This window comes from Equus quagga, chromosome 4, assembly GCF_021613505.1.
Source record: "Equus quagga isolate Etosha38 chromosome 4, UCLA_HA_Equagga_1.0, whole genome shotgun sequence".
In the NCBI taxonomy this organism is placed as follows: domain Eukaryota; kingdom Metazoa; phylum Chordata; class Mammalia; order Perissodactyla; family Equidae; genus Equus; species Equus quagga.
In genome coordinates, this window is record NC_060270.1 from 41,223,558 (window position 1) to 41,251,480 (window position 27,923).

General features: G+C 40.6%; 1 protein-coding gene across 1 annotated transcript in view; it reads right to left on the bottom strand.

Annotated features, from left to right (window-relative positions):
* Positions 1-687: 687 nt before the first annotated feature.
* Positions 688-27,923, bottom strand: part of USP13 (ubiquitin specific peptidase 13) — a 107,628-nt gene continuing 80,392 nt past the window's right edge. Inside the window, exons 15-21 of the mRNA XM_046658879.1 lie at positions 27,465-27,587; positions 25,923-25,949; positions 22,461-22,604; positions 20,507-20,673; positions 18,912-19,065; positions 7,203-7,287; positions 688-5,468 (exon numbers count right to left, since the gene is read on the bottom strand). Of these exons, the coding sequence (XP_046514835.1) occupies positions 5,375-5,468; positions 7,203-7,287; positions 18,912-19,065; positions 20,507-20,673; positions 22,461-22,604; positions 25,923-25,949; positions 27,465-27,587 (794 nt within the window). The 3' untranslated portion in view covers positions 688-5,374. The remainder of the gene's footprint in view (positions 5,469-7,202; positions 7,288-18,911; positions 19,066-20,506; positions 20,674-22,460; positions 22,605-25,922; positions 25,950-27,464; positions 27,588-27,923) is intronic.

Consider the following 27,923-nt stretch of genomic DNA (forward strand, 5'->3'; position numbering starts at 1 on the left):
TTATAGGAGGGAGGCAGGAAAGCCAGTCAGAGAAGATATAACAGGAGAAGCAGATGCTGGAGCAATGCCAATGCTGTTAGGAGGCCATGAGCCAAGGAATGCAAACTGCTTCTAGAATCTGGAAAAGGTGAGGAATGGATTCTCTCCTACAGCTTCCTTGCTGACATCTTGATTTTACCCCTGTAAGACCCAAGTTCAGATTTCTGACCTAATAAATGTATGTTTTGAGCCACTAACTTTGTGGTAATCTGTTATAGCAGCAGTTAGAAACTCATACACTCTAGAAATGTGGTGTCATAGAAATGCCCAAATCCTTTGATGCAGTCAGCATCAATTCTGCTTGTACATGCATTAAGGGAGCCACCAGCAAACTGAGAACCAGGGAACCACAGAAAGGTCTCAACTGACTCCAATATTTGACTTGACATCCGGTAGAGAAAGTCTAGAAGACATCAGACTCCTCCCTGCCTTGGCCCCTCCCTCCTTCACAGAGGTAACCACATCATTGATGTTCCACAGTTGATGGGGACCAGGCAGCCTTGCACCCACACAAAGAAACCCTAAGAAGGCATAAAATGAGTCATTGTCTCAAGTTACCTGTTCCATTGATGAATGAGAACCTGCAAAGGGCAGAATCAATTTACTCAGCATTTTGTTTTGCAAAAGAAGAGACATAAAGGGACCTCAGATTGTGAGAATAGCTTTTAATTTTAAAACAATTGAAGCAATAAATCATCCATCTCTCTTCCCATCACAGGCAAATATTCTCCCCAAACATTTGAGATATTTTAAACAACAACTGTGACTAGTGCAAAATAAAATAAATACAAACTCTTTCAGAAGCCAACATCACCACCTGCCAGGCAGGTGGGCACAGGGAGGAATGGTGACGTATCGAGAACGGCAGGATTCGCAGTTTCAAGACACCCAGCTCTGACCAGACTAAACAATGCCTGGGGAGGGGAACCCACAAGAGAATGTTGCCTAGAGTGAAACAAATATGCCCAACACCCTCATGTGGCTGACATTCTTGGTACCTGGAAGATGCTTGAAAAGTAAGTGCAAAGTTAGCAGCTTCTAGGAAAAGGTGAAAGAACAGAGCTTGGGGCTCATTTGCTTTTGTTTTTTAATTGGGGTCTGATACATATTGGTTTTTCTATGGAAAAATCTGCTGGCTTCTGGAAGGCATTCCATGCCTCACAGTGCTCCCAATTCCAATGAAGCATTTGTGTTGCTTCTATCTGGAGAGGTTGGAGAATTACCTTCCATACCTTGGTATTTCACTGCCTACGCCACGCCACCTGGTCTAGTCTAGAGCGGCACTGTCCAACAGAAGTACCATGCAAGCCACACATCTGATTTTAAATTTTTTGGTAGCCACATTAAAAAAAGATAAAAAGGGACAGGTGAAATTGTAATACCTTACTTAACATATTTAAAATATCATCATTTTGGTATGTAATCAATATAAAATATTGATGAAATTTTTTACATTCCTTTTTTGGTATCAAGTCTCCAAAATCTGGTATTTTATGTGTACAGCCCAACTCAATTTGGACAAGCCAAATTTCAAGAGGTATTAGCCACATGTGGCCGTTGACTACTGCATTGAATAGCGCAGCTCTAGAGAATCTTAATACAAGCTCCTTCAGCAGGATTTACTGGGTAGGGAATCTCCTGCACTGTGCAGGTGATCTTATACCCCAACTTAAGAGAACAGAACCTGGTTCTGTAACCTAGGATTTCTGAACTAAGGTGAAGGACAGAATCACATTTTATCCACGCCTATCCCTTGGCCCCTGTCACCTGCCATCTCCCCACAGACAGCCTGTACAGATGGATGTGACTTAGCAACAGCGAAGCCTACAAGATGAAAAGACATCCTGTCTGTGACAGACAACTTCCTCAATACTTAGTCGGGGATCATAGCTATAACTGAATCAGAAGAAGATAATGTTATAAATGTTATAGATTTCGCTGAAGGTAGTTCTGAGGTTTTTCAGGAGGTGTTTTAAATGGATTTTTCATTTCTGAGGGGATGGTAACAACATACATCATGGACTAGGAAGAAGAGAGTTTCACGAGTGGGGAAAGAAAAAACGGGATAATTACCAAAGAAAGTGGAAACAGAAGCCAGGGTGGGCACACCAAAAATGGCACAGGTTCTAAACTGGGGCGTATGGGCCATAATAAACCAAATATATAACATCCAACCTCTATGTGATCCCTCATATCCCCATGTCTGACCCCAGTAGTAACCATAGGAAAATAAAAATAGAATCAAATGTTAGGGCAGGAAGGGACTTCTGAACCTATCTGGTCTAACCCACTCATTTTAAAGAAAAATGGCCAGAGAGGTAAAGGACTCAGCCCATCACAGGCAGAGATGGAGTCGGGCTACAAACCCAGGTGCCCTCACTATGAATTGCAGGTAAGGCTCTGTCTAGTTCAAGGAAATAAATGATGCTGGGAGTCACAGGCTCGTGCTACTCACACTAGACATCTTCCATCTCCAAGTGAGCTCAGGAGAATGGCAGGCACATTCTCTTGTAGGTGGGAGAAAACAGCCAAGTCAATTCAAAATATTGAAGCAATGTTGATGTAAAATAGCATTAAAACAGGATTCTTCCAATTGTTCTTTCTGCATACTTTTCCTCCCCTTTAAAAAAATCCCAATCTGAACCAAACTGGAGTTCTGATTAGTTAAATGGGCATTTAGATCAATTGACAAAATAAAAACTTTGCTACATTATATTTTCCAAAGACACATTCATTGGGATTTTACACAAATGGATATCAAAAGATATTTACAGGGAAAAGAGTGCTCTCTTTCACACATACACTCACACACAGTGAGAATTTCACAATTATACCACCATGCCTCACACAAGGACTCCTAACAGGTTGATAATCAGTAGACGAAATCCACACATTATTCCAGTTTTCAGTAACAAATAATCTCATCTACATACATGTGTAAAATTAAGTAGTATGTTCCAGACTTTTATTCCAGGGAAACTTGCCTTGTATATATTAAGGTATACATATAAATACATTTTTAAGCAAGAAAGAAACCCATTATTCGCTCCAGTTTTTCCCAATTCTTAATCTGAAATAAAGAATAAGCACATATACAAAACTTTGCCTTGTAGAAATAGCCCTTTGTTTTGTGAGGCAGGAAAAAAAGAGGCAGCCATATTACACTTTCTTACAATAGGTTTAGGCATCAAAAGGGCTAAATTTCTTTTTCTACTTAATGAAATTAAATAATGTATAGCCTATAATCTTATATACTGATTTGACACCATTCATTTTGCAAAGTTTTATTAGAAAATTTTTTGTTCAAAATACACGTGCTATCATTGTCCATATTTCAATCCAAACCCCCAATCACCTCCCACCCCCAGAAAGGCCTTTGCTTTGTGACAGCATTGAAAAGAAGTCATTTTCAATGTGTGTTTGGAGTCGTTACTCTACAATACTCAGCCCTAAAGAGACTGGATTTTCTAAGGCTGCTCAGCGTGGGGTTTTGACAGGAGTCAGGGGCTTATGTAACAGAGTGGGACTGCCTTAGGATATGGAGTCAATGTTAAAAGGTGACACCAGCGGGCAAAATTTAGTAGAGAATTACTGCACCACGAGCTCCCGCCTTCTGCCAATCTCACTTGTTCCCAAATTGAAGAAAACATCAGATGAGAGAAGGGAGGGAGCATACTCTACTAGGACCCACCGTGGCACACCATCTGCGACTCTTTAAGGTCATCGTACCAAATCTCGCCATATCCTCAAAGCACAGTTGGAAAGAGAGGGCAAGTGTCATCACACCATTGTGCAGATGATCTGTGAGACGGCCCCATCATAACCAGAATCCTGATTGTTCACAACTCACCATGTCATCATCTGCCATCTGTCCTGTGTCTCACCCAACTGGTTCTACTTTCTTTTCCTACACTTTCTAGAAAGAGCCTTTCTACCAACCAAATGCATGTTTACCAGACAGCAATAAATTTTCCATTTGACTGAATAATCTGAAATAGAAATTCCAGAGACCCTGGAATTTGGTACAGGGCAGTAGGAAAATCACAGAGCACTATCATTCCTTTTTTTCATCACATGTGAAACTCTGATCTAACCCCAGGTTACAACAAAACACTGAAATGTAAATCATGGTCTTTTATAATGTCATATAAACTTTCTTCGCATGTGAAACCCTTAAAGTACCCAGGATCACACTGTGGTTGCAGCAGATAAGCAGTGAAGGCAAGTCAGGAGGTGATTAGGCAAGAAGAGAGCAGGGATGGGACTCTGGCCCCATAAAACGTAGAAATGGAGGCAGGCAAAGAGCTCAGAGATGAGAAAATTACAGACCAATGTGGGGCACTTAACATGATTCCAGGGAGTTGTCATGTGTTATGGTAAGAAGAGATGAGCTATTTTAACTAAAAATACACACTATACCTTAGCAGGAAGGGCTGCTGAGAAACAGAATCCATCTACCTTTGGCAAAGTACAGTATTGTGCTGCTGTGGGCATCTGGCATTACACCATCAAAGGTCACAAACCCAAGTGAATTCTCGACAGCCCTCAAAGGGACAATCAGCCCTTTCTAAGCCTGGAAATCTAAGTGGGGAACTAATTTTTTAAACTGTTCCTGAGTTATAGTTTCTTTAAACTATTTGCTTGCTTTTTCTAGCTATGCTTAATACCAACTGTTTTAATCTTTAAAAACCAACCCGTCACAGATTTTCTAGTTGACTATAAAGGTCTCACACTCTTGGTCTCATTCTCACACACATTCACACAATTGTATTATGTATTTTGATATGATTAAATTAAAAATATCTTTCATTGCAGATGTTCTAATCTACTATACATGGATAGGTCAGAAATTATTGTCTGTAATGAAAAAATTATGTCACAAATAAAGCCCAGCTCAGTTACTGATTTTCGTTATGAAACAAAAGTGGGCTTCTCATTTATTGTGGGTGAGGCCACATGACTGGCCCCATTACTTGGTTTCTCTGGAGGCCGCTACCACTGACCCCCAAAGCAAAATAGAGGGCTAGTGGCACATTCTCACCTTTGATGTGCCAGTGGCAGATCCCCCACCAGCAATATGAATACGTTTTTTTTAAAAAATCATCCTCTCCTTGAACATTTATAAAAAGAAAAACTATCTACAGTAGTGTATCATCACTAATAGAAATTTCTTCCCAGTTCTATTTCAGAAGATGTCAAACGATGTTCTTTAAATAATCTATAAATACCCCATGTATTCCTTCATGTCTGGCCGTCCAACTTCTTACTTTTTTTTTTTTTTTTGGCAAATTAAAAAGGCATATGGCTTCTTCTCGCCAATTTGTACGTCTGAGGTTTAGCTTGGTATCCTGCGGTAAAAGTACATGTAGCCCAGGTCTTTAGGGGGCCTTTCAGAGGCACAAACTTTGTGGTCATTGTAGATCACCCACCTGAAAACAAAAGACAAAAGCATTTAATGGATCTAAGTCAGTTCCAGGAAACTCTGCAGGGAAAAGTTACCGTGCCATACTTAAAATCATCAAGATGCTTTAAGATAACCATACTCAAGCTTGTGGTCTAAAAGGGAACAGAATGCTGGTGGGAAATTGCTTTTTCATTCTTGAACCTAATCAGAAAGTAGCTACTAAAGGAGCCTCCAATCATTTTAAATCCTCTATCTCATAATTCTGTTTGTAGATATCCATAGACAGCCTCAGGAATGGAGTCAAAAAATTATGTACAACAGTGTTTATTTTAGCCTTAGGTATAAACTAGCTAAAACTCAGAAGTAAATTGCCATGCAGTGAACTATTATAGAACCAATAAAATATCTTCAAAGAATATTTGGTGAAGTGAGAAAATAATCACAATGTAATATGAAGTGGGAAAAAATGTTACAAAACTGTCTAATACTTTATTATTAAATAATAATATTTATTATTATAAAGTATTGTGTACATACTTTAAGGTTTTAGAAAAGTTGTAAATATATATGCATATTTATATGTAGTGTGTACATATGTAGCCATATATACCCTCTCCCAATAAAAACAATAAAGCAAAGAGAAATATACCAAAATACAGACAATGGCTATCTCTAGGTTTCCAGATGACATATTCTTTGTATGTTTTTGTATTTTACAAATTCTTTTTACAATGAATTTTATTGCTTTTTAAATTATGATTAAGCTATTTTTTCTTAAGAAAAGTATTGTTAAAAGAGCTATCAGCCTTGGTAATAAAAAGAATTCACCATAAAACAGGTCCCTGTGCTCAACTATTTTGTTACTCAAGTTTAAAAGATAAGACTAAAAGACACACCAAAAAGGAACAGAATTGAGTTCTGAGTGGGAACTGATCACTCTTGCAGCAGGAGACACGGAGTGAGAGGTCAACGTCAAACCAGGAGAGGCCAACGTTAGGTGTTTCTCCAGCATCCATGTGGCCTGAGCAATGATGCAAACAGGAGTGCTGACCCACAGGCTGCTCAGTGGGGAGCTCAAGGAAGGGAAACCAGTGGGGCCTCTGGAGATCCAGCCTGGGGAGAATGTTCTGAAGAGAAGAGCAGCCTTACATCCCATAACTGTCTCCTTTCCTGTTTACCACACACCTAACAATCCAACTTAGGAAGCCAAGAAACCTACTGCAAGGCTGCAATAAGGCAAAACCCTGGATGTTTAGGGTTGTCAGATAAAACACAGGATACTCAATCTTTGACTATCAGGTAAGGAACAAATAGTTTTTTAGTGTAAGTTATGTCCCATGCAATATTGGAGACAATATTTGTACTAAAAAATTATTCATTGTTGATCTGAAATTTGATTTTAATAGGGCATCCTGGTTCTCTTGGGTTTTGTTAGCCAAATCTGGCAATCCTATGGAGGTTCCAAATATGACATGCATTCTGCTGCAGAGTGCATCTTCATTTTGAGAAGTCACCTTGGTATGACGGTTGAGAGTGGCTTTGAATACCAGCTCTGACACAGCTACTTAGGAGCTAAGGTCAAGCTACTCAGCCTCCCTGAGCTTCACTGTCATGATGTATAAAATGGCTTTAAGAATACATCCCTCCAAGACCACTGTGAGAACCCAATGAGAGAACATGAAATCCCTACTAGAGTGCCTGTCACATAGCAGGTGCTCAATAAAACACAGACATCATTCACCTTCTAAAAAAAACTCACCTTCCTTCCTTTTTGATATGGCAAACATAATGGCCACTCATTGTAGATGTTCCCATGTGACTGATGAATGCAAATAATTCATACACTATGAAAGAGGAAACAACTCAGTTACAAGGCAATACTTCAAGAAATCAATAGCAATTCTGATCAGAATTTAAAGCCAACAAGAGTGTAACCCAGCAACTGTTTAGATTGGAAGACAAAGTTTATTTACCTTGTTATGCTGAGAACACACACGCCCATACATCCACCCAAAGTGACACCAAATTCAACCTGCAAGTTCTTAACAAAGCAGGACGTAAACTATCAAAGTACAGCTGACACTAAATCCAACTCTGGAAAGCAGTTAAAAATGCCACAGCCCCATTTGGTGGCAAGCTCACAGTCTGAAAGGGCAGTCCTGGCTCTACCTCTTCCGAGCAGCATGAGGATAGAGGAGTTATTTCATCTTTCTGAGCCCATTGCTTCACAGAGATGAAAAATCCACCCACTTCACCAAGTTGTATGAGGCTTACATGAGCAATTCAGACTAAAATATCATACAAATGTCAGGATTATGAGGAAGCCAGCAGATAGCTGTTAGCATTTATAGAAAAGGAAAATGCTTCAGAATACGCTTCTTGTGATTTCTGACTTGCTCATAATTATAAACTATATGAGACCAAAATTCAGGCTTCGTGTTTTCTGAACAAGTAGATATATAGCCTCTTAGAGCATTAGACTGGTGTTTATTCTCTAACGAGTACGTCCTACCATCTAGCACAGTATTCTGTACCAAATCCATGTTGAACGAATTTCAGCTCATGCTCGCCCGGCCAAACCTAGACCTACACAAGACACAGTGGGTTCCACAGACTGCTACCAGTCCCCTCCACAAACTACAACAAAATAGGTACAGAAACTGAGTGAGCATGAACTTTAACAATAATTGGAGAACAATATTCACGTCTGTAGAATCTAATAAGAAAAAAATGGGCTTGCATAGTCATTTTTCTAGTACTCAGTTTTTACTGCGTTTTCCAAAGTACTGGTTTTGGACAGACCGTTTTCCCCCACCTCTCCCTCTCCCATTCTCTCTCTTCCTCTTGCTGTTCACCCATGCTCATCCACTTACTCACTTGCGAATCCTCAGTCCTCATTTTACTCACCTTCAGGACATCACACTGCTGATCACCTCCTCCTTCCTCAACTATTTATTCTTAAGACACAACTCTCTTGGTTGTCTAGCTGACTCATCAGCTCCTCCTCGTCTCCCCGACCTTTGAATGGTGGTGATCTGAAGCTCAGCTCTCAGACTTTTCTTTTCTCTATCCTGATTCTCTCTCTGCATGCTTTCATCCAGTCTCACAGAATTAAGTGGAGTTATTTTCTCAATTTCTGGAAAGTTCATTGCTAATGTACGGAAATAAAAGTGACTTTTGTATATTGATCTTATGTCCTACAACCCTGCTGAACCCATTTATTAGCTCTAATAGTTTTTTCAGTGCATTCTTTAGGATTTCCTATATATAAGATCACATCATCTGCAAATAAAGAGAGTTTTATTTCTTCCTTGCTAATCTGGATGCCTTTTATTTCTTTTTCTTGCCCAGGTGCCTTGGCTAGAACCTCCCCTTACAATGTTAAATAGAAGTGGCAAGAGTGGACAGCCTTGTCTTGTTTCTCATCCTAGGGGAAAAGCAGTTAGTCTTTCACCATAAGTATGACATGAGCTGTGGGTTTTTTCTAGATGCTCTTTACCAGGTTGAGGAAATGCCTTTTCATTCCTAATTTGTTGAGCATTCTCTCCTCAGCCTTATCTATCTTTGCCAATGGCAATTCCATTCTTCCAGTAACTCGGGACAAAATCTTGACTTCTCTCTCACACTCTTCACACACACCCAATCTATCAGCAAATGCTGTCAATATTTCCTTCAAAATATATCCAGAATCCAACCACTCTTACACCTCCAATAGTAACTCCTAATCCAAGTTACCACCATGTCTTGCCTGAATTTTCACAAGAGCCTCCTAACTGGGCTCCCTGTTTCCTTCGTTGCCCCCTGCCCACTATACTCAGCATGGCTGTCACAGCGGTCTTTAAATGGAAGTCAAATTGTGGCTATTTCTGTCAAAAACCCTCTCAGTGGCGTCCTAGATCTCAGAGTAAAATCTTACTCTTACAGGGGCCTATGAGGTGCCCCCACCTCCTTCCACTCTCCCCCTCACTCCACTCCAGCTACTCCGGCCTCCTGGCTGCTCGTCAAACACACCCAGCGTGCTCTGGCCTCAAGCTTCTACACTTGTTCCCTCTACCTGAAACTCTTCTTTCAGATGTCACATGACTCACCCCTCACTTCATCAAGATCTCAGATCAACTGTCACCTCAGAGATGCTTCCTGAACCACCATATGAAGGAGCAGCCCTCCCGTCCACCCCCACCCTCACCTGACCTTTCTTCACTGTTGTCCATCTAGCACAAATTAACACCTGCCATGTCATATACTTACTCGTGCATTCATTTATTGCCTATCTCCTTTTATCCCAGGCTAGAATATAGCTCCATAAGGACAAGAAGTCTGTCTATCATATTTGCTGAAATATTCCAAGCACAGAGAACCATGCTGAGCACGCAGTAGGCACTTAATAAGTATTTGTTGCGTGTATAAATAAGTGAATTAAGGAATAACTCCCTTCACTCCATTTCCTCATTTGTTTTTATGTCACCTTATATTGACTATATTTATACCAAAGTATAAATTGGGGTATAAATTAGTGAAATAATGATTTAAAAAAGAAATGAATCAGAGGGAATTACTGTTCCCATCATAACTAAGTTTTTGTTGCTAGCTGTCACATCCAAAAAAAAATTCTAGGTTTGAAACCAGAAACCAGGCAAAAACAATTGTGAATGACAATCATTTTGCCTGGCCCTTATTTTCTGAAATAGTGATCCAGGGACCCTACCCTTGTCTGCCCTTCCCATTGCCCCCCAACACTAAAAACCCACCCAACCCCAGTGAGCAAGACAAGGTGTGGGCTGAGACTTCTTCCAGTTTCTTGACCCTGGTGGGTTTTTAAAGCTCTTTTAGAATAATTCAATAGCAAATTCCAAAACTTCAATTTGACAGGTACAGTGCTGGTCTCCCAAACTTCAGCTGCCCTCTGCTGCCCTCTTAGAATTTTTATGAAATAAAGACAAGATACGATGCCCCAACCAAGGCTTTTTTCCCCTCAAAGAACCGTCCCCCAAAACAACGACTTAAATAATGGAACAGGGTATTTAATGAGCACTGCCCAGCATAAGCCTGGGCCATAACAATGAAACATTGCTCAGACACCAACACAGCCAATGGGTTGACGAAACAAACACACACCGAGAAAAGGACAGATCCACACACTCCAATACACCCAAACACGTCATTCAGCCCCAAAGGCATTTTTCCCCCATTCGGTTAAAAACAATTCACATATATACTCAGAATCATAAAAATAAATTAAAGAAAAAAAGATGAGCATAAATCTTAGTCCTATAATTAAAATTAACCATGTTTATCAATATAAGCAATCACCCCATGCATTATTCAAGACCTCCTGCTAGGAACCACAGCAAAAGAGAGAGTCTCTCTCAACATATTTGCAAAAACTCAACAGGCAAAAAAATCTCATTTAGTGTTTCTTTCCAAAGAGAAAGTCAAGGTGAACAAACCAGACGGGATGATGCTGCCGGTTCTTCTTCAAGTTCCCGGAGGTCAGAAAACAGCATCAGCACACACACTGCCCCTAAAATGTATAGACCCCTTCTCATGTAGATAGAAAAGCCAGTTTGAGGTAAGGTAAATCATTCAAAAAACGTTGACTTTCAACAGAGAAACTTTCAAAGTATCCGAAAGAGCTGAACAAACTTCCTATACATACCACTACGTCCTACATCTGCTGAATAGGGACCCTCTAAATAGCCAGAATTAAACAGCATCTGAAACTAGCGTCCTTCCTCCCTACTTCCCTCTCCCAACAAAACTTGTCCTTTTACGAACTTAGGAAAATGTTCCCAACCTTTCTAATCACAGAATTTTTTAACATCAAAATTTTATCACCCCACCCCCAAAGAACATAGCAGCGATTGTACTCGGATTTTATTCATTGGGGGAGCACTGTCAGAGAAAGTCTATGAAACTTGGGGAGTAGCATAGTTAGGCAGAATGCCCTTTCATGTCATGTGGAGGAATGGCCACCCGAGGATGGTCTTGGATAGGGACTGGCAAACTAGGAAGCCCCACACGCCAAATCCAGCCCACAGCCTATTTTTGTACTGCCAAAGAGGAGAAAAATAGGAGATGACCTGCATATGACCCAGGAAGCCTGAAACATTTACTATCTGGTCTTTTACAGAAAAGGCTTGTTGGCCCCTGGTCGAGGGGAATGAACTCAGTTCATCTCATTACTTACCACTGACTGAAGGTCCCAAACTTAGTGAAGTTACTTGTTAATTAGTAGATTTTTGTCCAGTAAAACTATGAAAAATTTCTGTCCAGTGAAACACAGAACCTCAAGGATTTACGATCTTGATAGACATGAACTAATTTTATCTCTAACTCAGCAATCAAGTTATCTTTAAATATCCTAGCTTCTCAGATGCATTTGAACCAACAACCAACTGGTTCCCTCATTAATTAAGGAGTTAAAGAAAATCTGTGGTATGTGTTCAGTTTACATTTACCTGAGAGTTAGGATTCCACCTTTTTGAAAATTATAGTTCAACAACACATAACGACGAAACGCAGCTCTAGATTCAGGAGTGCAGTTAAATTAATTTATATTTTATAAACCACTACAGCATCCACATATATTTGAAAAGCAGGAGTATCTTGTAAGGGTGCGATACATTATTTAGTCCACAGAAAGTGCTCACAATACAGAAACAGCAAAAGACCCCTTGAAATAACCATCGAGACCCCAGAGGCTCTGCAGACTTCTGGTGAGAAACCCAAACTGGGTTTTCCAATTGACAAACTGGGTTTTCCAATTGAGTCTTCCTAACTTGAATAATTTGTTTCATTACCCATCTCTAACTCTCTCTGTACAATAGGGGGGGAAACAGCACCCCCCCCATTTACTAACATTTGACTCAAAAACACCCTACATTTGCAAACAATCTCTACCCCCAACAGCTTGATTTCCCTCATCCCTGCTCTGAGAAAGGGCGGCAGAAGGCGGAGTTTTTGGCAAACTTCTGAATTCCCAAGAAGAGAAAAAGGAGGATCTGGGTAAATCAATAACAGTTTAAGGCAGCTGATAACACAGACAGAATCTTAAAGGGTCTGCGAACTGCGAACTGCCTCCCGACCCCAGCCAGCTCAAAATTACCAATCCCCCCTGACTTCTCTTTGTTATACAGCCTAAAACTCCAAATATCAAACACTTCCCTCCTAGCTTAATAGTTCCCAGTCATTCATACTTTAGTGTAAATTAGTTTACTCCGCAGAGTGGCTTCCTCTTAATGTCCAATAGCCCCACTGAAAAAAATAGGAATTACAAATAGGTGCTGAAATGGGATGAGCATTAGAGCCCAGATGTGGTAAGTAAGTGTGTGTGGCTTTCAAGTAGACCACTGGCGCTTAGCTCCCCGTGCAGCTGTACCTCCTGCTCTCCAGATCCTATTCTGGCTTCATTCCTCAGGGAGCCCGGCATGTGGGGAGCCCCACCATTACGTAAATGAAATGTCTCTCTGCTCCCCTTGCTGGAAAATCTCAGCTGCAGAAGATACCTGAACCATTACAGCAATGTGGCTGAAGGAGCCAGAGCAGGTTTTGAGTAATCACAGCCTAATCACATTTTAATTACACTGGCAATCAGTGAGTTCTTAAAAAAAAAAACAGTAAACGCTCATTAAGTGCAACACAGACACAGAAATGGTTTTGCAAACAGCAGAAGCCCAGACAGGTCAACTGAAGGCCTGATTTCCCTCTTTTTTCAAATTTTTAAAAACTCAACAGAAGGGCCAGCCCCATGGCATCGTGGTTGAGTTCGGTGTGCTCCGCTTGGGCAGCCCAGTTTCATGGGTTTGGATCCGGGTGCAGACCTACACCTTTCATCAGCTATGCTGTGGCAGCAACCCATATATACAGTGGAGGAAGATTGGCACAGATATTAGCTCAGGGCTAGTCTTCCTCAGGAAAAAAAAAAAAAATCAACAGAAAGTGAAGCACTAGCCCTAAAATGTGTAGGACATGAAGATAAACAGACAAATATCTTCTGAAAAATAGACTCCTGTCTCCATTCCAATTTAGAAAATCTGAAATAGGATGACTCAAGAGGGAGTGAAGGAGAAAGCGCACAGACTTCAAAATCAGACAGACGCAAATTCCAAGCTGGTTCTACTACCAGCCAGTTGCCTCAGTGGCCCAAGTCACCACTTCCTTATCTGAATACCCAGCTGTAAGGAGTGAAGGAAACACTGTAGAGGGAGTGCCTGCACATAGTAGGCCTTCAATAAAGGACCACTACTAGAAGTGTTAATAGCACTAATCCTTTTAAGCCAATTACATAACATTTAAATAACGCAATGACATTACTTCCTCATTCAAAATGATAGCAATAAAGATTCTTAACATATTCCCTAAAGGAAGAATTTGATACGAGTGCTTCTTTAATCCCTGTCCTCGTAGACAGTAGTCTCTTTTTTCCAATTCAAACACCTACCTTGTCATTATTTTCAGTGTTAACGTGGTGCAGTGATGTCCCAGTAGCCACTTTCCTCTTTACAGCAACAGTAACCTAATCTTGCTTTAAGGTGGTGGTTCTCAAATTTCAGCTGAATTAGAACCACCTGGAGGACCTGCTAAACCACAGATGGCTGGGTCCACCCTCAGAGGTCCTGATTCAGTAGCTCTAGGGTGGGGCCCAAGACTATGCATTTCTAACAAGTCCACAGGTGATGCTGACTCTGCTGGTCCACTTGAACCATGGCTGGAAGGGACCGACCCTTCCCTTCGCAGCTCACAAGCTAGAAAGGAACATGTATCCACCCTCAGGCTCCATGAGTGGGTCCTGTGACCAGGGGCAGGGCGGGCAAAACCAGAGTCTCATTCTCAGGATGTCTGCTGAGACCTCTGGGACAAGACTCTGCTGGATTTTAACCTGGAAAGACACCAATGCAGGAGGCACTGGCAGCCATCTGACAGCCATTAGGGAGAGCCTTTCTGAGACTGGAACCAACCCAGAGGGAGCAGAGGCCAGGGGCACAGCCAGACAAAAGGGTTTGAGTCTGGGAGTCAAGGGCACGCCTAGAGTCAGGTCTCTCTGGGACTTTCCAGCTTTTATGACCCAACACTCACTTTTTTGCTTAGACAAGTTTGGCTCAGCCCTCCTGGCAGGTATAGGAGAACCCTTAAAACTGAGGTTGTTGGTTTTACTTGTTTCTTGGTCTGTTTGTCTGTTTATTTTGGCTCTCCGTTTTGCTCCTAAATAGTAATTACCTAAACCTTTAAATTGTCTTCATTACCCCCAGGTCAAATGTCCCAACCCAATTCACCAACCAAAAAAAGAGGTAAAAAACACTGTCTCGGGAATGGAAACAACCTACCTACACAGAATACCCATCTCCCCGAGTTAACCTATGCATTTAATGTAATTCTAGTCAAATCCCTGCAGAACGGCCAATGGCCAAAATTCAGCAGTAACAATTTAGAAAACGTAACAGGAAAAAACTTTATTCATAAGTAAAACAGAAAACGTAATTCTGAGAAGTAACTAAACCAGAAATGCACAGGATGTTTATAAAGAAAACCATACAGCTTTGCAGGAGCAGAAGAAGAGGGGATGAATCAGGAAAAGGATAATATGTGTTTGGCCAGAAAAACTCAATACTGTACAGCTCACCAGGTACTCCCAAACTAATAAGCAATATGAAACTCTTCATACAAATCAATAAAAAATAGCTAAAAACCTCAACCAAATGGGAAAATGGGCCAAAGGAAATGAGGACGCCATTAATACAAGAAAAACAACTGGGCAATAAAGATATGAAGAATATGAGAGTGCTCAGCCCGACAGCAGTGCTGGGAGGAACGGGAAAGAGCAGAGATGCCAGGGCAGCCAGGATACGCAGCAGGGCTGTGTTTCTGGGGAGAAGTGTAATAATCTGTGTTAAAAATCTCAAAAATATGTAGTTTGCCTCAAAAGCTTCACTTCCAGAAATTTACCCTAGAGAAATAATCAAATGAAGACCCAAGAATGTTCATTATAGCATTATTTTTAATAGAGAAGGAAGGGAGGGAGGGAGGGAAGAAACAAATGTTGAACAAATGTTTCTTGCGTAACTGCATAGGGATTAAAGGCATTTGTTGTACTTCTGCGAACTGAATTCATCCCCTAAGAAATTTATTATTTAAAAATCATTGCTGTCATCTTCTGAATGTGCAAATAACCCTCTTTTTGGAAACTCTTTCTGTAATCGCCGTTTACTCAAATAATAACTAGTTAGCCTAAAATTAGGTATATAGATTATGGTACATCTATACAATGGAATATTATTAATATATGTTCAACAGTCCAGATTATATATATGTACACCACAGTTAGGGGGAAAGTAGGTTATAAAATAGCATGTAGAGAATAGAATATTTTTATAAATATACACATTATATTCATTTTTATAGATTTGTATAGAAGGAGCTAAAGAATATACAAAAAACATTAACAGCGGTTATGAGTGGGTAGTAGAATTGTAATTTTTATTTTCTCTTTTCACATATCTGTATTTTCTCAAGTTGCTAAAATCATTATATTTCATTTTAATTATAAGAAAAATAAACAATATAAATGTTAATTTTTTAAAGGAAAAAGAGAGAAGTGACTGACATATGAGTTCAGGTGCTGATGCAGCAAAGTAGAAGAAATCATCTTTTTCCCTTCCTGTGATTGACGCAAGTGTGACAAAATGGGACTGCCGCTTCCTCCATATGGCACTTAGTGGAGGCAGCAAAAAAACCATCCATGTGACCACTGCCTCTTGCATGCATTTAATTCTCCATTCGATCATTCATTTGCTGATCACCTCTCATGGGCCAGGCACAGGGCTGGAAAGGCTACCTTAAAAACATCTTTTCTTCTATAACATCAGATGCAAAATGCATTTGGTGAATTAGGATGGTTTATGCTTTTTTGGTTTTTCATAAGTAAATTTTTCACCTACTACTGTTCTTAGGTGCTGCATATCCTCTATGTGATCCCTCATAGTGCCTCACTGCCTCCTTCCGCGCCCTCACTCTCAGGCGCCCTACATTTGGGGGCGATTAGGAATAAGGCCGCAGAGTTTGGCCCTTTAAATGAAAGGGTGCTTAAAAGCATCATCATAGCACCCTATTTAAGGATGCACCTCAAAAACCAGTAGAGCCAGGAATATCTGCAGACCACTCTGAGCACAATAAGCCCGAGGAGCTGATGTGGCCGTTTTGTGTCATTAATGACCATCTTGGGGAGGACGGTTGGTCCCTCCTAGCTCCACCAGAAGCAGGGAAACCCTAATGGATCAGACTCTCCCTCCTTCTGCAGCCAAATCTCTTGGCAGCTTTACAACGGCCCCATCTTGTGGTTTATTTCTTTTGCAAGAAGGACTTATCCTCCCCAAAGAAAAGTCCATTTCAGAAAATCAAGGAAGCAGTGAACCGGTGAACACATAATACATAATAAATTCTTCTTGTGAATTATTGAGTACCTTGTCCATAACAGCTTTTAATATTTTAGGCAAGCCAGTGATTTCCGAAAAGTAAAACAAGACCCCTTAGATGAATATGGAAGACGGGAGAACTATACATCTCATCCTTTTCTTACCCGTCGGGATTAAAAACAGCTTCAGTGAAGAAATTCCTATTTTATATAAGAAAGAAACTTTCCCTCCCACCCTCTCTCTTGAGTTAGATGAATACATCCATGTTAAGTCTGGTAGGAGCACTAATGAGTAGAAGTATAGCGATATGATTATAGGAACAAATGCTTCTAATGTAAATTCAATCCCATTTTTATTTACTTAGTACTTTCTATGTGCTAAACACCATGAGCTTTGTAAAAGTAAAATGGTTTCTGCCCTCCACAAGCTCCAAGTCAAATGGGAAACACAGATATATACACAAATAATCTTACTGCAAGATTTTTTTTTTTTTTTTTTTTTTTTTGCTGAGGAAGATTCATCCTGAATTTGATACTTCTAATAACAGAAGAACCAATACTATGTTATAGCGGCTATGGGCTCTGGAGGCAGACTGCCTGGGCTGGAATTCTGGTTCTATCTGTTACTATGTGAACTTGGCAAGTTATTTAACATTCTCTATCTCAGTTTCTTCATCCGTAAAATGGGGATAACAATGGTATCTACCTCATAGGGTTATTGTGAGGATTAAATGTACCAGAAATGGAAGAATTGTTGACACTGGTATAATTATTACTAGCATACGAGGTAAGGAAGGACTGATTATGACAAGGGTCTGGGAAAGCAGTCCAGAGAAATGGAATCTGTGGCCAAGTTCTGAATAACGGTAAGGATTTCAGTGTGCAGTGAATGGAGAGAAGGGCGTTTCACAATTAAGGATTAACCTGAGCAAAGGTCGGGAAGTAGCGAGAAGAGGGTCGATGACAGCTGAGCAGGCTGGTGGTTTGGCTACAGGACCAGCCATCTGAGTTGCAGGGAAGGGCGGTACAGGAGAAGTAACGCTGCGAGATGAGGTAGCCTGGGCTCTAACTGGGGAGGCTGCAAAGAGGTGCTGAATGGCAGCTAAAGAGCCTGAACATTATCTCACAGGCAACGACAGCCCGAGAGGAAGGGAATCACGATGGTGAAGAACGTGGATTCTGAGTTTGAATCTTGGCTCCACCTCTTAAGAGCTGTGTGACCTTGGGCAAGGTACCTAATCTTTCTGTGCATCTATTTTCTCACCTGTAAAATGGGTGTGGTGAGGATTAAATGAGTGTTTATAAGCAAAGTCCTCAGAACAGTGCCTGGCACATAGTGACATATATAAGTGTTTGCTATTATTATTATTTTTTTAAATATTTTTTATTTATTTATTTTGAGGAAGACTGGCCCTGAGCTAACATCTGTGCCCATCTTCTTCCACTTTCTGTGTGGGACGCCTACCACAGCATGGCTTAACAAGCCGTGCATAGGTCCGCACCCGGGATCCAAACCGGTGAACCCCAGGCCGCCGAAGGGGAACACATGAACTTAACTACTGCGCCACCAGGCTGGCCCCAATGTTTGCTATTAAAAGGCAGAACATTGGCCTATGACACCTCCTCCTGCCATCCTGACAGTCCTTCAGAAAATTATCAGTAGTTGGTATGGGTAATGACACACCCATGGGTATGTATGGGGTCAAGGGTACAAGACTGGTTTTCAACTATTCAAGAATATCACCATGAAAATAAGCGCTCTCCTGGACAAAAACTTCTGTGGTCCATGAAGAAATTCTACCTCAAAGGACAGACAAAGTCAAAGCTGGCACTAAACTTAAGCACACATGCTACTAGGCAACATGACTCTGAATTTGTCCAAAACTTTATCAGATCCTTGTGGCCCATGCAAAGCGGCAAAATGTACCACTTATGGGAAGATGGGATCTGTGCTAACTTTTGAATGATGGCAAAGGTTTTAATATGCAGTGGTGAGAGGGAAGGGCATGAGCCGAACATATAGTCATGATTGTTCACACAATCCTTAAGGCAAGAACTTACTTCCAGATCCATCCTTGACTCTAGGTCCTTCGGGCTTGGCCTCAGAAATAATGTTTGCATTGGCGTTATTCTCCATCTCGATCACAAAGTCACTGTCCTCCTCAAACTCAGGGTGGCTAAAGATCCAATCCAGTGCTCTTTCCAGGTTATTATTCTAATAAAATAAAACATTTTTACAATGTATGCAGTCCCCGGGCCTCATTATAACCTGACCATTTGAAAGGACGTCAAGTAGATAGGGCAGGAGGCCTGAATTCATTAGTCCTAAGTGCCTCTGAGTAAGACGCTCTGATTCCGCATATGAAACTCACGTTAGTTGGCATTCTGCAAGTCTCCCAACTGAGCTCTCCAACTGGATTCACTGGAAAACAGTTCTGAGCAGCAGATTAGCATTCTAAAGTCCGTCCGTCTTAGCTCAGCATTTCTGTAGGCCGATGCTGATAATGATGGGGTGCAGAATGCCAGAGAGGATGGCATTGAAGTGCCGCCCTTTTTAAAGCCACACTAACTGCACACACTGCATTCTCTACCAACTGTATTTTCTGCAGATAACCATGCAAGGTTGAGGGGGGCCAACGTGAGTACTATGTTAGCGCCTCCTATCCCTAAATGTTGGTAGAATGGTTGAATTGCAGGCGAGTCAAGATTAATTCCTTGATTAAGGATGACAACGCTGGTTAAATTGTTTTAAACTGAACTCCATGCGGTTCAAACCAATTGACCATGAAAATAGTTCCATCTTCCCCTGTTTGTGGTATCACTGACGGGTTAAAGAATTGTTTCGACGTAGTCAGAATCTCCAATGAAACAGTCAGGCTAATAAATAAGTGGAGAGTAAGCAAGTTCCCCGAGTGAAACAAACTCTAGTTGAGACATCTCAAGCATTCTTAAGGGGGACAGATTGTTCCAGCCACATTTCCATGAGCTAGTCGAGAGCCACTGTGACCTCAGCAATGGACCCTAGCAGGCAACCAGTCAGGATAGGCAAGAAGGAATCAGTAGCAGACATCCACTCAAAAATGGAGTATGGTGTGGCAAGGAAGGGTTTAAAAGAAAAAAAACAATGCAAGGGAGGATGGGTTAAAAAAAAAAAAAGCACTTTCCCTCAATATGAAATAGATATCTGTACTGCCAGAGGAAGACTTCTTTCTGCTCTCTAGTTTCACAGCCCTTCTCTCCTGACATCAGGAATTCATGAATACAAGAAAAGCATAACTTCTCATAAAGAACTGCCTTATTGAACACAGAATCTCGTGCAGCCCTCTTTGCTACAAGGCCAAACAAACTCCAAGTCAAATCTCTGACCCTTGTTAATAAATGTTAGGAATGAAACAGAATTTCTTTCAGTTTCGTCATCTTGCCCAGATGTACTATCTCCCTAATCTTAAATTCTTTGTATGATTCCCTCAACCGTTTATTTTAGCTTTAAATACACTATATGCCAATAAATCTCTCTGGGCAATGGTGGGGTATAAGTGAGACAAACATGATTCAACACAATCAAAGGACATTGGAACATCTCAATTGCTACTGACGAAAAACAAACCACTTCCAATAAGAGGAAGGTATTCACACACACAGTCTCTCATGCTTACTGTTGCTCGTAGCGCCTGAATAGCCTGATTTCGATGGAATCCCATGGAGGTAATAATAGCTACAATTTCCTCCGGAGGTTGGTTATCCAATCCAGTAGCACCAAAAACAGAGGCTCCAGCAGAAGCTGCTCCTCCATAACCAGGCATGGTCAGTGGTTCAGCAAAATCTGGGGAAAATAATCACACTCAGGCTTTTTTCTTTTTTTTGGTCTTGAAACAACACTTTAAGCTAAGGAGGAAAAATAACTACAAAGTTACAATAATCAAGACAGTTTGGTACTGGCATAAGGATAAACACATAGATCAGTCAAACAGAATTGAGAGTCCAGAAATAAGCTCATACATCTATGGTCAATTGATTTTCCACCAAGGTCAATTGATTTTCCACCAAGACCATTCAGTGAGGAAAGGACAGTCTTTTCAACAAATGGTGTTGGACAACTGCATATCCACATGCTAAAGAATGAAGTTGGACCACTACCTCATACCATATACAAAAATTAACTCAAAACAGATCATTGACCTAAATCTAAGAGATAAAACTACAAATGCTTAGAAGAAAACACAAGAGTAAATCTTTGTGACCTTAGGTTATGTGATGGTTTCTTAGATACAATACGAAAAGCACAAGTGAAAACAGAAAAGAACAGATAAATTGGACTTTATCAGAATTTAAAACTTCTGTGCTTCAAAGTATACCATCAAGAAAGTGAAAAGACAACTCACAGAATGGGAGAAAATATTTGCAAATCATATATCTGATAAGGTACTTGTATCCAGAATATAAAATGCACTCTCTGAGCTCAACAATAAAAAGACAAATAACCTCATCAAAAATAGGCAAAGCATTTGAATAGACATTTCTCCAAAGATATATAAATAGCCAATAAGCATATGAAAAGATGCTCTATATCATTAGTCATTAGGGAAATGCAAATCAAAACCACAATGAGATACTCCTTCCCATCCACTGGAACGGCTATAATAAAAACAATAATAACGAGGTTTGATGAGGATATGGAGAAACTGGAACTTTCATACATTGCTGGTGGGAACGTAAAATGGTAGAGCCACTGTTGAAAACAACTTGGCAATTTCTCAAAATGTTAAACATGGAGTTACCATACGACAGAGCAATTCCACTCAAGATAAATGAAAACATACATCCACACAAAAATTTGTACACAAAATGTTTATAGCAGCACTATTCATAATAACCAAAAAATGGAAATAACCCAAATGTCCATCAATTGATCAAAGAATAAATAAAATACAGTGGAAGATTATTAGGTCATAAAAAGAAATGAAGTAGTGATATATGCTACAACACAGATGAACCTTGAAAGCATTGTGCTAAGTGACAGAAACAAAACACAAAACATCCCATATTATATGATTCCATTTATATGAAATGTCCAAAATAGGCAAATCCATAGAGCCAGAAAGTAAATCAGTGGTTGCCAGGGGCTTGAAAAAGAGACAGGGAAGTAGAGGATTTCTTCTGGGGGGACAAAAATGTCCTAAAATTAGATAGTGGTGATGGTTGCACAACTCAGCAAATTTATGAAAAACCACTGAAATGTACACTTTACATGGGTAAATTATATCTCAGTAAAGTTGTTAAAAGTAAAAGCTAACTAAATAGCTTCCATTTCTTCACGATAGGTTTCTATTTCAAGTCCTTATATTCCCTTAGCTAGAAGTTTCTCTCACATCTTTCCAGTGGTCTTTTGTCATTTAAAAGGGTGAATTATATCTCAATAAAGTTGTCACTTAAAAAAGAAAGAAAAAGATTGTGACTTTGTGACACAGGCAAAGTCCTCCCCCACCGCAGCATATTATGAGCTGAAGAGTCATTTTCTGGGACACATCCAGAGGACATGGAAGAACCAAGACTTACCATCACTGAGGATCAAATCAGATTCCCAAGCCATTCCATTTTCTGACCACCTACCTGGCTCCTCCATGTGAACAATGATCCAGTTGAAGGCCACCTCGGCTCCCATATTTCCAGTAAAGTACACAGCCTTCCGACACGCTTCTAGGGGGAACCCCATCTCGGCCAGCTGCATCACTGATGACTCATCGATGTCTGATGCTACGGAGCACAACAGGATATTGCGGCGTGAAAAAGTAAATTCTCCACTTCTTCTTGTCTTAGCTTCTCTTCACCCCCTTATCCATGTGCTACCCAAAGCAGGTGCTATTTTATTTAATGTGTAGATGGTGGTTTAACATTGTTTTGTTTTAAGCCATCCAAATATTAAGCGATTTGAGCTGAGTTTACATCTTGGACCTAAATAGAAACCATGGTAATTACCTGAACAATCCAAGCACTGACAAACAATTCTCTAATTTCATATGGGGAGATTTAGCGTATTCCCAGAACCATTTCCGCCTCTCGGATCATTCCTAAGACCTCTACAGCAGCCTCTCCTGTGACTGAAATTTGAAGAGAAAAGCATGATCTACAGGCCCAAAAAGATGTTCCTTACATCTCACAGAAAGTTACAGCAGGCCTTTAGATATAAGAGCAATCAAAGGAAGTAATCAGACAGGGGAATGGAGAGCCCAAATATAGAAGGAAAGAATATGCTTTTTACTTGTATACATTTAAGATATTAAAAGAGATAATTTTACAAACCTAACTTGGGCTTACACCCAAGGGTTTTCTTCTCTTTTCATAATAATATATAGATATTGGCAGAAATGTGTGTGTAAAGACACACACATACATATAGGTTTGTATGTATATATATCTTTGTACATATATATATACACACACATAGGTATGCTTACGTATATGTATACACATACATATGGGTGTGTGTGCACCCACACACACCTACACAGTGCTCTCAAATTATACCAAAGGTAGAGAGGAATAGAGCACAAAATATATCCCTTACGTTTTTCACGTCCTGAGGCCTCTAATCTACTGAAAATTCTCCCAAAGATAGCATTTAGCAGAATTTAGGAATACAGATATCTGTTCTACAAAAATTATATTGAAAATGTGTTTACCAAAGTTCTCCTACAAGGAAGATACACAGAACATACTATCGAGGTCAAGTTTTAAGAAAGCAATGATGTAGGACAACAGTGATACCCAAATTGTGTTCTACAGTACTCTAGGGTTCTAAGAAAAATGTAATTATTGAACCACACAATAAGGGGTTTCCATGGTCAAATAAATTTTTAAAAGCTACATTCTCAATTCTCCCCTTAGAAATTCATAATGTGCAATAGCATAATGAAGACCCAAAAGTCCTATATTAAATATTCCTACAGTAAGGAGACTATGAAAGTCCTTCTGCAGAACACCTTTCTACAGCTTGTAAGACTCTAATGTTCCCTACGGTCCATCAGCTATGAACATATAGAGAAGATATGGTATATCTATGATGGAATACTACTCAGCCACAAAAAAATGACAAAATCGTCCCATTGGCAACAAAATGGATGGACCTTGAGGGCATTGTGTTAAGCAAAATAAGCCAGACAGAGAAAGACAAACACTGCATGATTGCACTCATATGTGGAAGATAAACAAACACATGGATAAAGAGAACAGATTAGTGGTTACCCGAGGGGAAGGGGATTGGAGGGTGGGTGAAAGGAGTAAAGGGGCACATATATATGGTGATGGATAAAAATGAAGACTGCTGGTGGTGAGCACAATGCAGTCTATACAGAAACTGATAAACAAGAATGTACACCTGAAATTACACCATGTTATAAACCAGTATGACCTCAATAAAATAACTGGGGAAAAAAAAGGAAGTACAGTTTAGTAAGAAGTGTATGTATGTATATAATAACATCGGACTGAAAATGTATAATTCCATTCTTGTGAAAAATAAAGTGAGCCAGGCATAAGTAAAGAATAATGGAAGGATATACACCAAATGATAATAGTGGTGATAGATGGGTGATGAAACCACAGATGATTCTTTGCTAGTCCATAGTTCTAAATATCTCTTTTACCTTCGTAATAAGAAAATAAGTTATTCCTTTTAAATATCTGAGAAAGGTAGGAGGCAAATGTAAATTAACTCCAGCTAATTCTCTTTTCTGCTGTTGAGGATAGGTAATTGCTGATAAGACAGCAAGCTCAGACCCAGAGGGAATCAATGGTCAAACCAGGAACACTGGAAAATGGCCGAGTGCTCACAGTCAGAGACAGACTCCTCTGGAACAGTCAGTTCCAACCACCCACGACCTCCCCTGGGGCGAGATCCTGCAGGTCAGCTCTCTGCAGCATCAGGAGCAGCCAGCAAACCTCTCCAGTGCAGGAAAGGTGAACTGCCATGAAAAGCACACTGGACTCCTAGCCCTGGTGCTGGTCCTAGCCCTTGGGTCTCTGAACTTGACTGGGTCTCAGTTTTATCCTCTGTAAAAGGTCATCTGCCCTACCCTTCTTACTGTGATAATCAAATGAGAACCTCATCTTTGTATAAAAGACCTGTTATATACCATCGAAAGGAGTTATGGAATAATCAATGCCTTGTGACTCATGGTAACCATTCAAAAATATTAACAGCCATTGTTATTATTTCAACTAGATTACCCACATTGACAATGGCTTTCCCAAAACCCTTGCTGACCCTAACAGCTTCTCCTAGCAATTAGCAAATTATAACGGACCCAAGAAACAAAATGTGGAGGCCTAAGCCATACAATCAACCACTTGCAATGTGGAACACTCGAACTTCTAAATTAACCATAGTTGTTTCCAGAAAGGCTTTGCGGACAAAAAGATTCAGAGTATTTAGTGTTCAGGGTTTACTCCCTCTTCCTCTCTAATTAATATCTAAATAGTTTTTTTTTTAATTTCTTTTTTGAAAACTAAGAGTATCAACTCCCACTGGATTAAGGCACTAACAGGCTACAAAATTAACAAAACAATCCAATGAAATTAATAACCTTGAGAGTATTAATTAATACTACCATGTCCTGTCAGTCACGTGTCTTCATTATGTGTCTAGTGGCAGGAGTGGAAAAAATGACTGCCCACTGTGCCATCATTGCAGAAAGAGGCCTACTCATGTGGCCAGAGAGGGAAGAAATAGCATCATCATCCCCTGTTCACACACGAGGAAATTGAGGCTCAGAGAAGTTAAGTAAATTATTCTAGGTCACACAGTCATAAACAGCAGAGCCAAGATTCCATCCCAGGGCTTACTGGCCATTCACACTAATGGCCACTCTCCTGAGCCACAGGGCCACCTAAGTCACTATGTCACTAGTTTACATTTGCTGCCAACTCAACTTGCAAACAAAGAATCATTCCCACCCAGGAAAAGCTGCATATACACATATAAAGAACAATGCCCCTTTACTGAACTCCCACAGATAAATGTGTCAGACCACTAACAGCGGTAGGACACACAGAAAAATTTCAAAAGATACATACGGTCTATGAATTGGTTCATCAGGCGATCTGGAAATTAAGGGAGAAGGCAAAAAATGAGACCAAACCACAGCAAGGAGCTTTAGAGAAAGAAAGAGTTAATCCAGGGTGCTCCCTAGCACCCACCCCCCACTCCTTGATATCCCAGTGTTGTCAACCCCTCAAACCCCCACAGAGACCACCCCAGCCTGCACGACATCAAGTCATTACAGTAAGGAGGGAAAAGACCAGGTTTCAGGCATTTTGAGCAGCTAAAACATGATGCTCTATCACCTTAATGAACTAAATAACATGGAAACTACACTTTTGCTGGTGAGCACACCGTAGTATATAAAGAAGTCAAATTATAATGTTCTGAAACCTACACAATATTATAAACCAATGTTATCTCAAATAAAAAAAAGCAATGAACTAAATAATTTCTCTTCCTGTATTACTAAGAACTCTATATAATTACAAACCTAGGATCCTGTTGTGAACTGCATAAAATGCAGGAACAGTGCTAATAAACCATCTTGTATTTCTCTGATGCTCCTACGGATCTCTTCTTTCTCGAATTCCTTTAATGAACCACCTGTACCACACACCCGAGACTGTCCCACATACAGGTCCCTTGTCTACCCTCCGTACTCTGTAATTTAACATTCGACTTAGCATTAGAGAATAACGTAAAAAAGATGCCTATCTTGAATCCTATCGTGCTCCTCCTGCATTCACCTTACCCTTCTTTTGCACCCGAACGTGGCCACCAGTAACATTCACTGTTCAACTGATGAAAAACGTTCGGTAGAAGGGCCCAGCGTGCTCTATCACTATTAGCGAATTGACCTAATGGACTCATTAGGAAGATGAATGTTCAACGAGTGAGCAAATGAAGCCAGAATGAAGCTGATTTCATCAGAGTAACTGAGTCCATAAAGGAACCAAGATTTTTCGACACTGTTCTTGGACCCACAAGGTGAAGCAATTATTTTTTGCATGTCCTTTTCCCTAAAAAGTGAAGTATTCCGAACAATGACGAACTCAGCATTCACAGGGTGAAAGAGAAACTCGAGCCGCCCCCTTGCTGTGAAGCAGTGATGACGCTGGGGAGGTGAGATGTGGGTAAGATTTTTAAAACCAACAAACACTGCTTAATTTCCCCTTTTGGTTGTCCAAAGATACTCCCAGGAACGACACAGCTCCCCTAGACTAAGAGCCGACTGAAAACACACTCCTTCTCTTCCCTATGGGCCCCTGTGGGGGAAGGAGACGGAAGAGGCAGGCAAAGCCAGAGGCAACATAACCTACTAACTTTTAACTTTTGGGAGATTGGTTGCCCTCCGCTGCCAGTGATTTCCACAGGTATGTTTCAACTACTCGTGATGGGTCTGTGCCTCTTCCCACATCTATTTTAAGTTCACAGGTGCAGCCAGGCCTCACTTGTGTGTCTATGGTGACTTACAGCACAGGAAGGGACCGCAGAAGGCGTGGGAGAAAGTGACGATTCCAGCAAAGGAGGGTGGGGGAAGTGATAAAGAATGTCTTCCTGGCAGAAGATGGTACCTTTTGAGTCATCAGGAATGACTATTGGGGGGCTGATGTCTGGAAGTTCCTCCTCTCCTGGCTGTAACCCCCTGGCTCGGAGATGGTTGATGTCAAGTAGGTCTGGCATATCAATAGAAACATCTGCAAAATGAGAGAGATTACATTCACTGGATTCTCCAAAAACCCACAATCACCTCCTAAAACCAACACCACTAATTCTACGTGCATGTGTCTAGGCAGAGCTAAGGGATGCTGTTCAGTTCCCTGGAGTAGGTCACTAGACCAGCAGACTCATCAAGACTGATTAGATGTTAATGGAGAACCGGGGGAAAGTACAGGGAGCGGCAGGATTTCACACTGAACAAGAACAAACGGGGTAAGCCAGAGGTTGCAAACTGGGAACCCATAGACCACTTGCAGCCCAGACATTTTCCATTGGATATTTTTTAAATGATGGCAACAAATTCCAATTCTTAA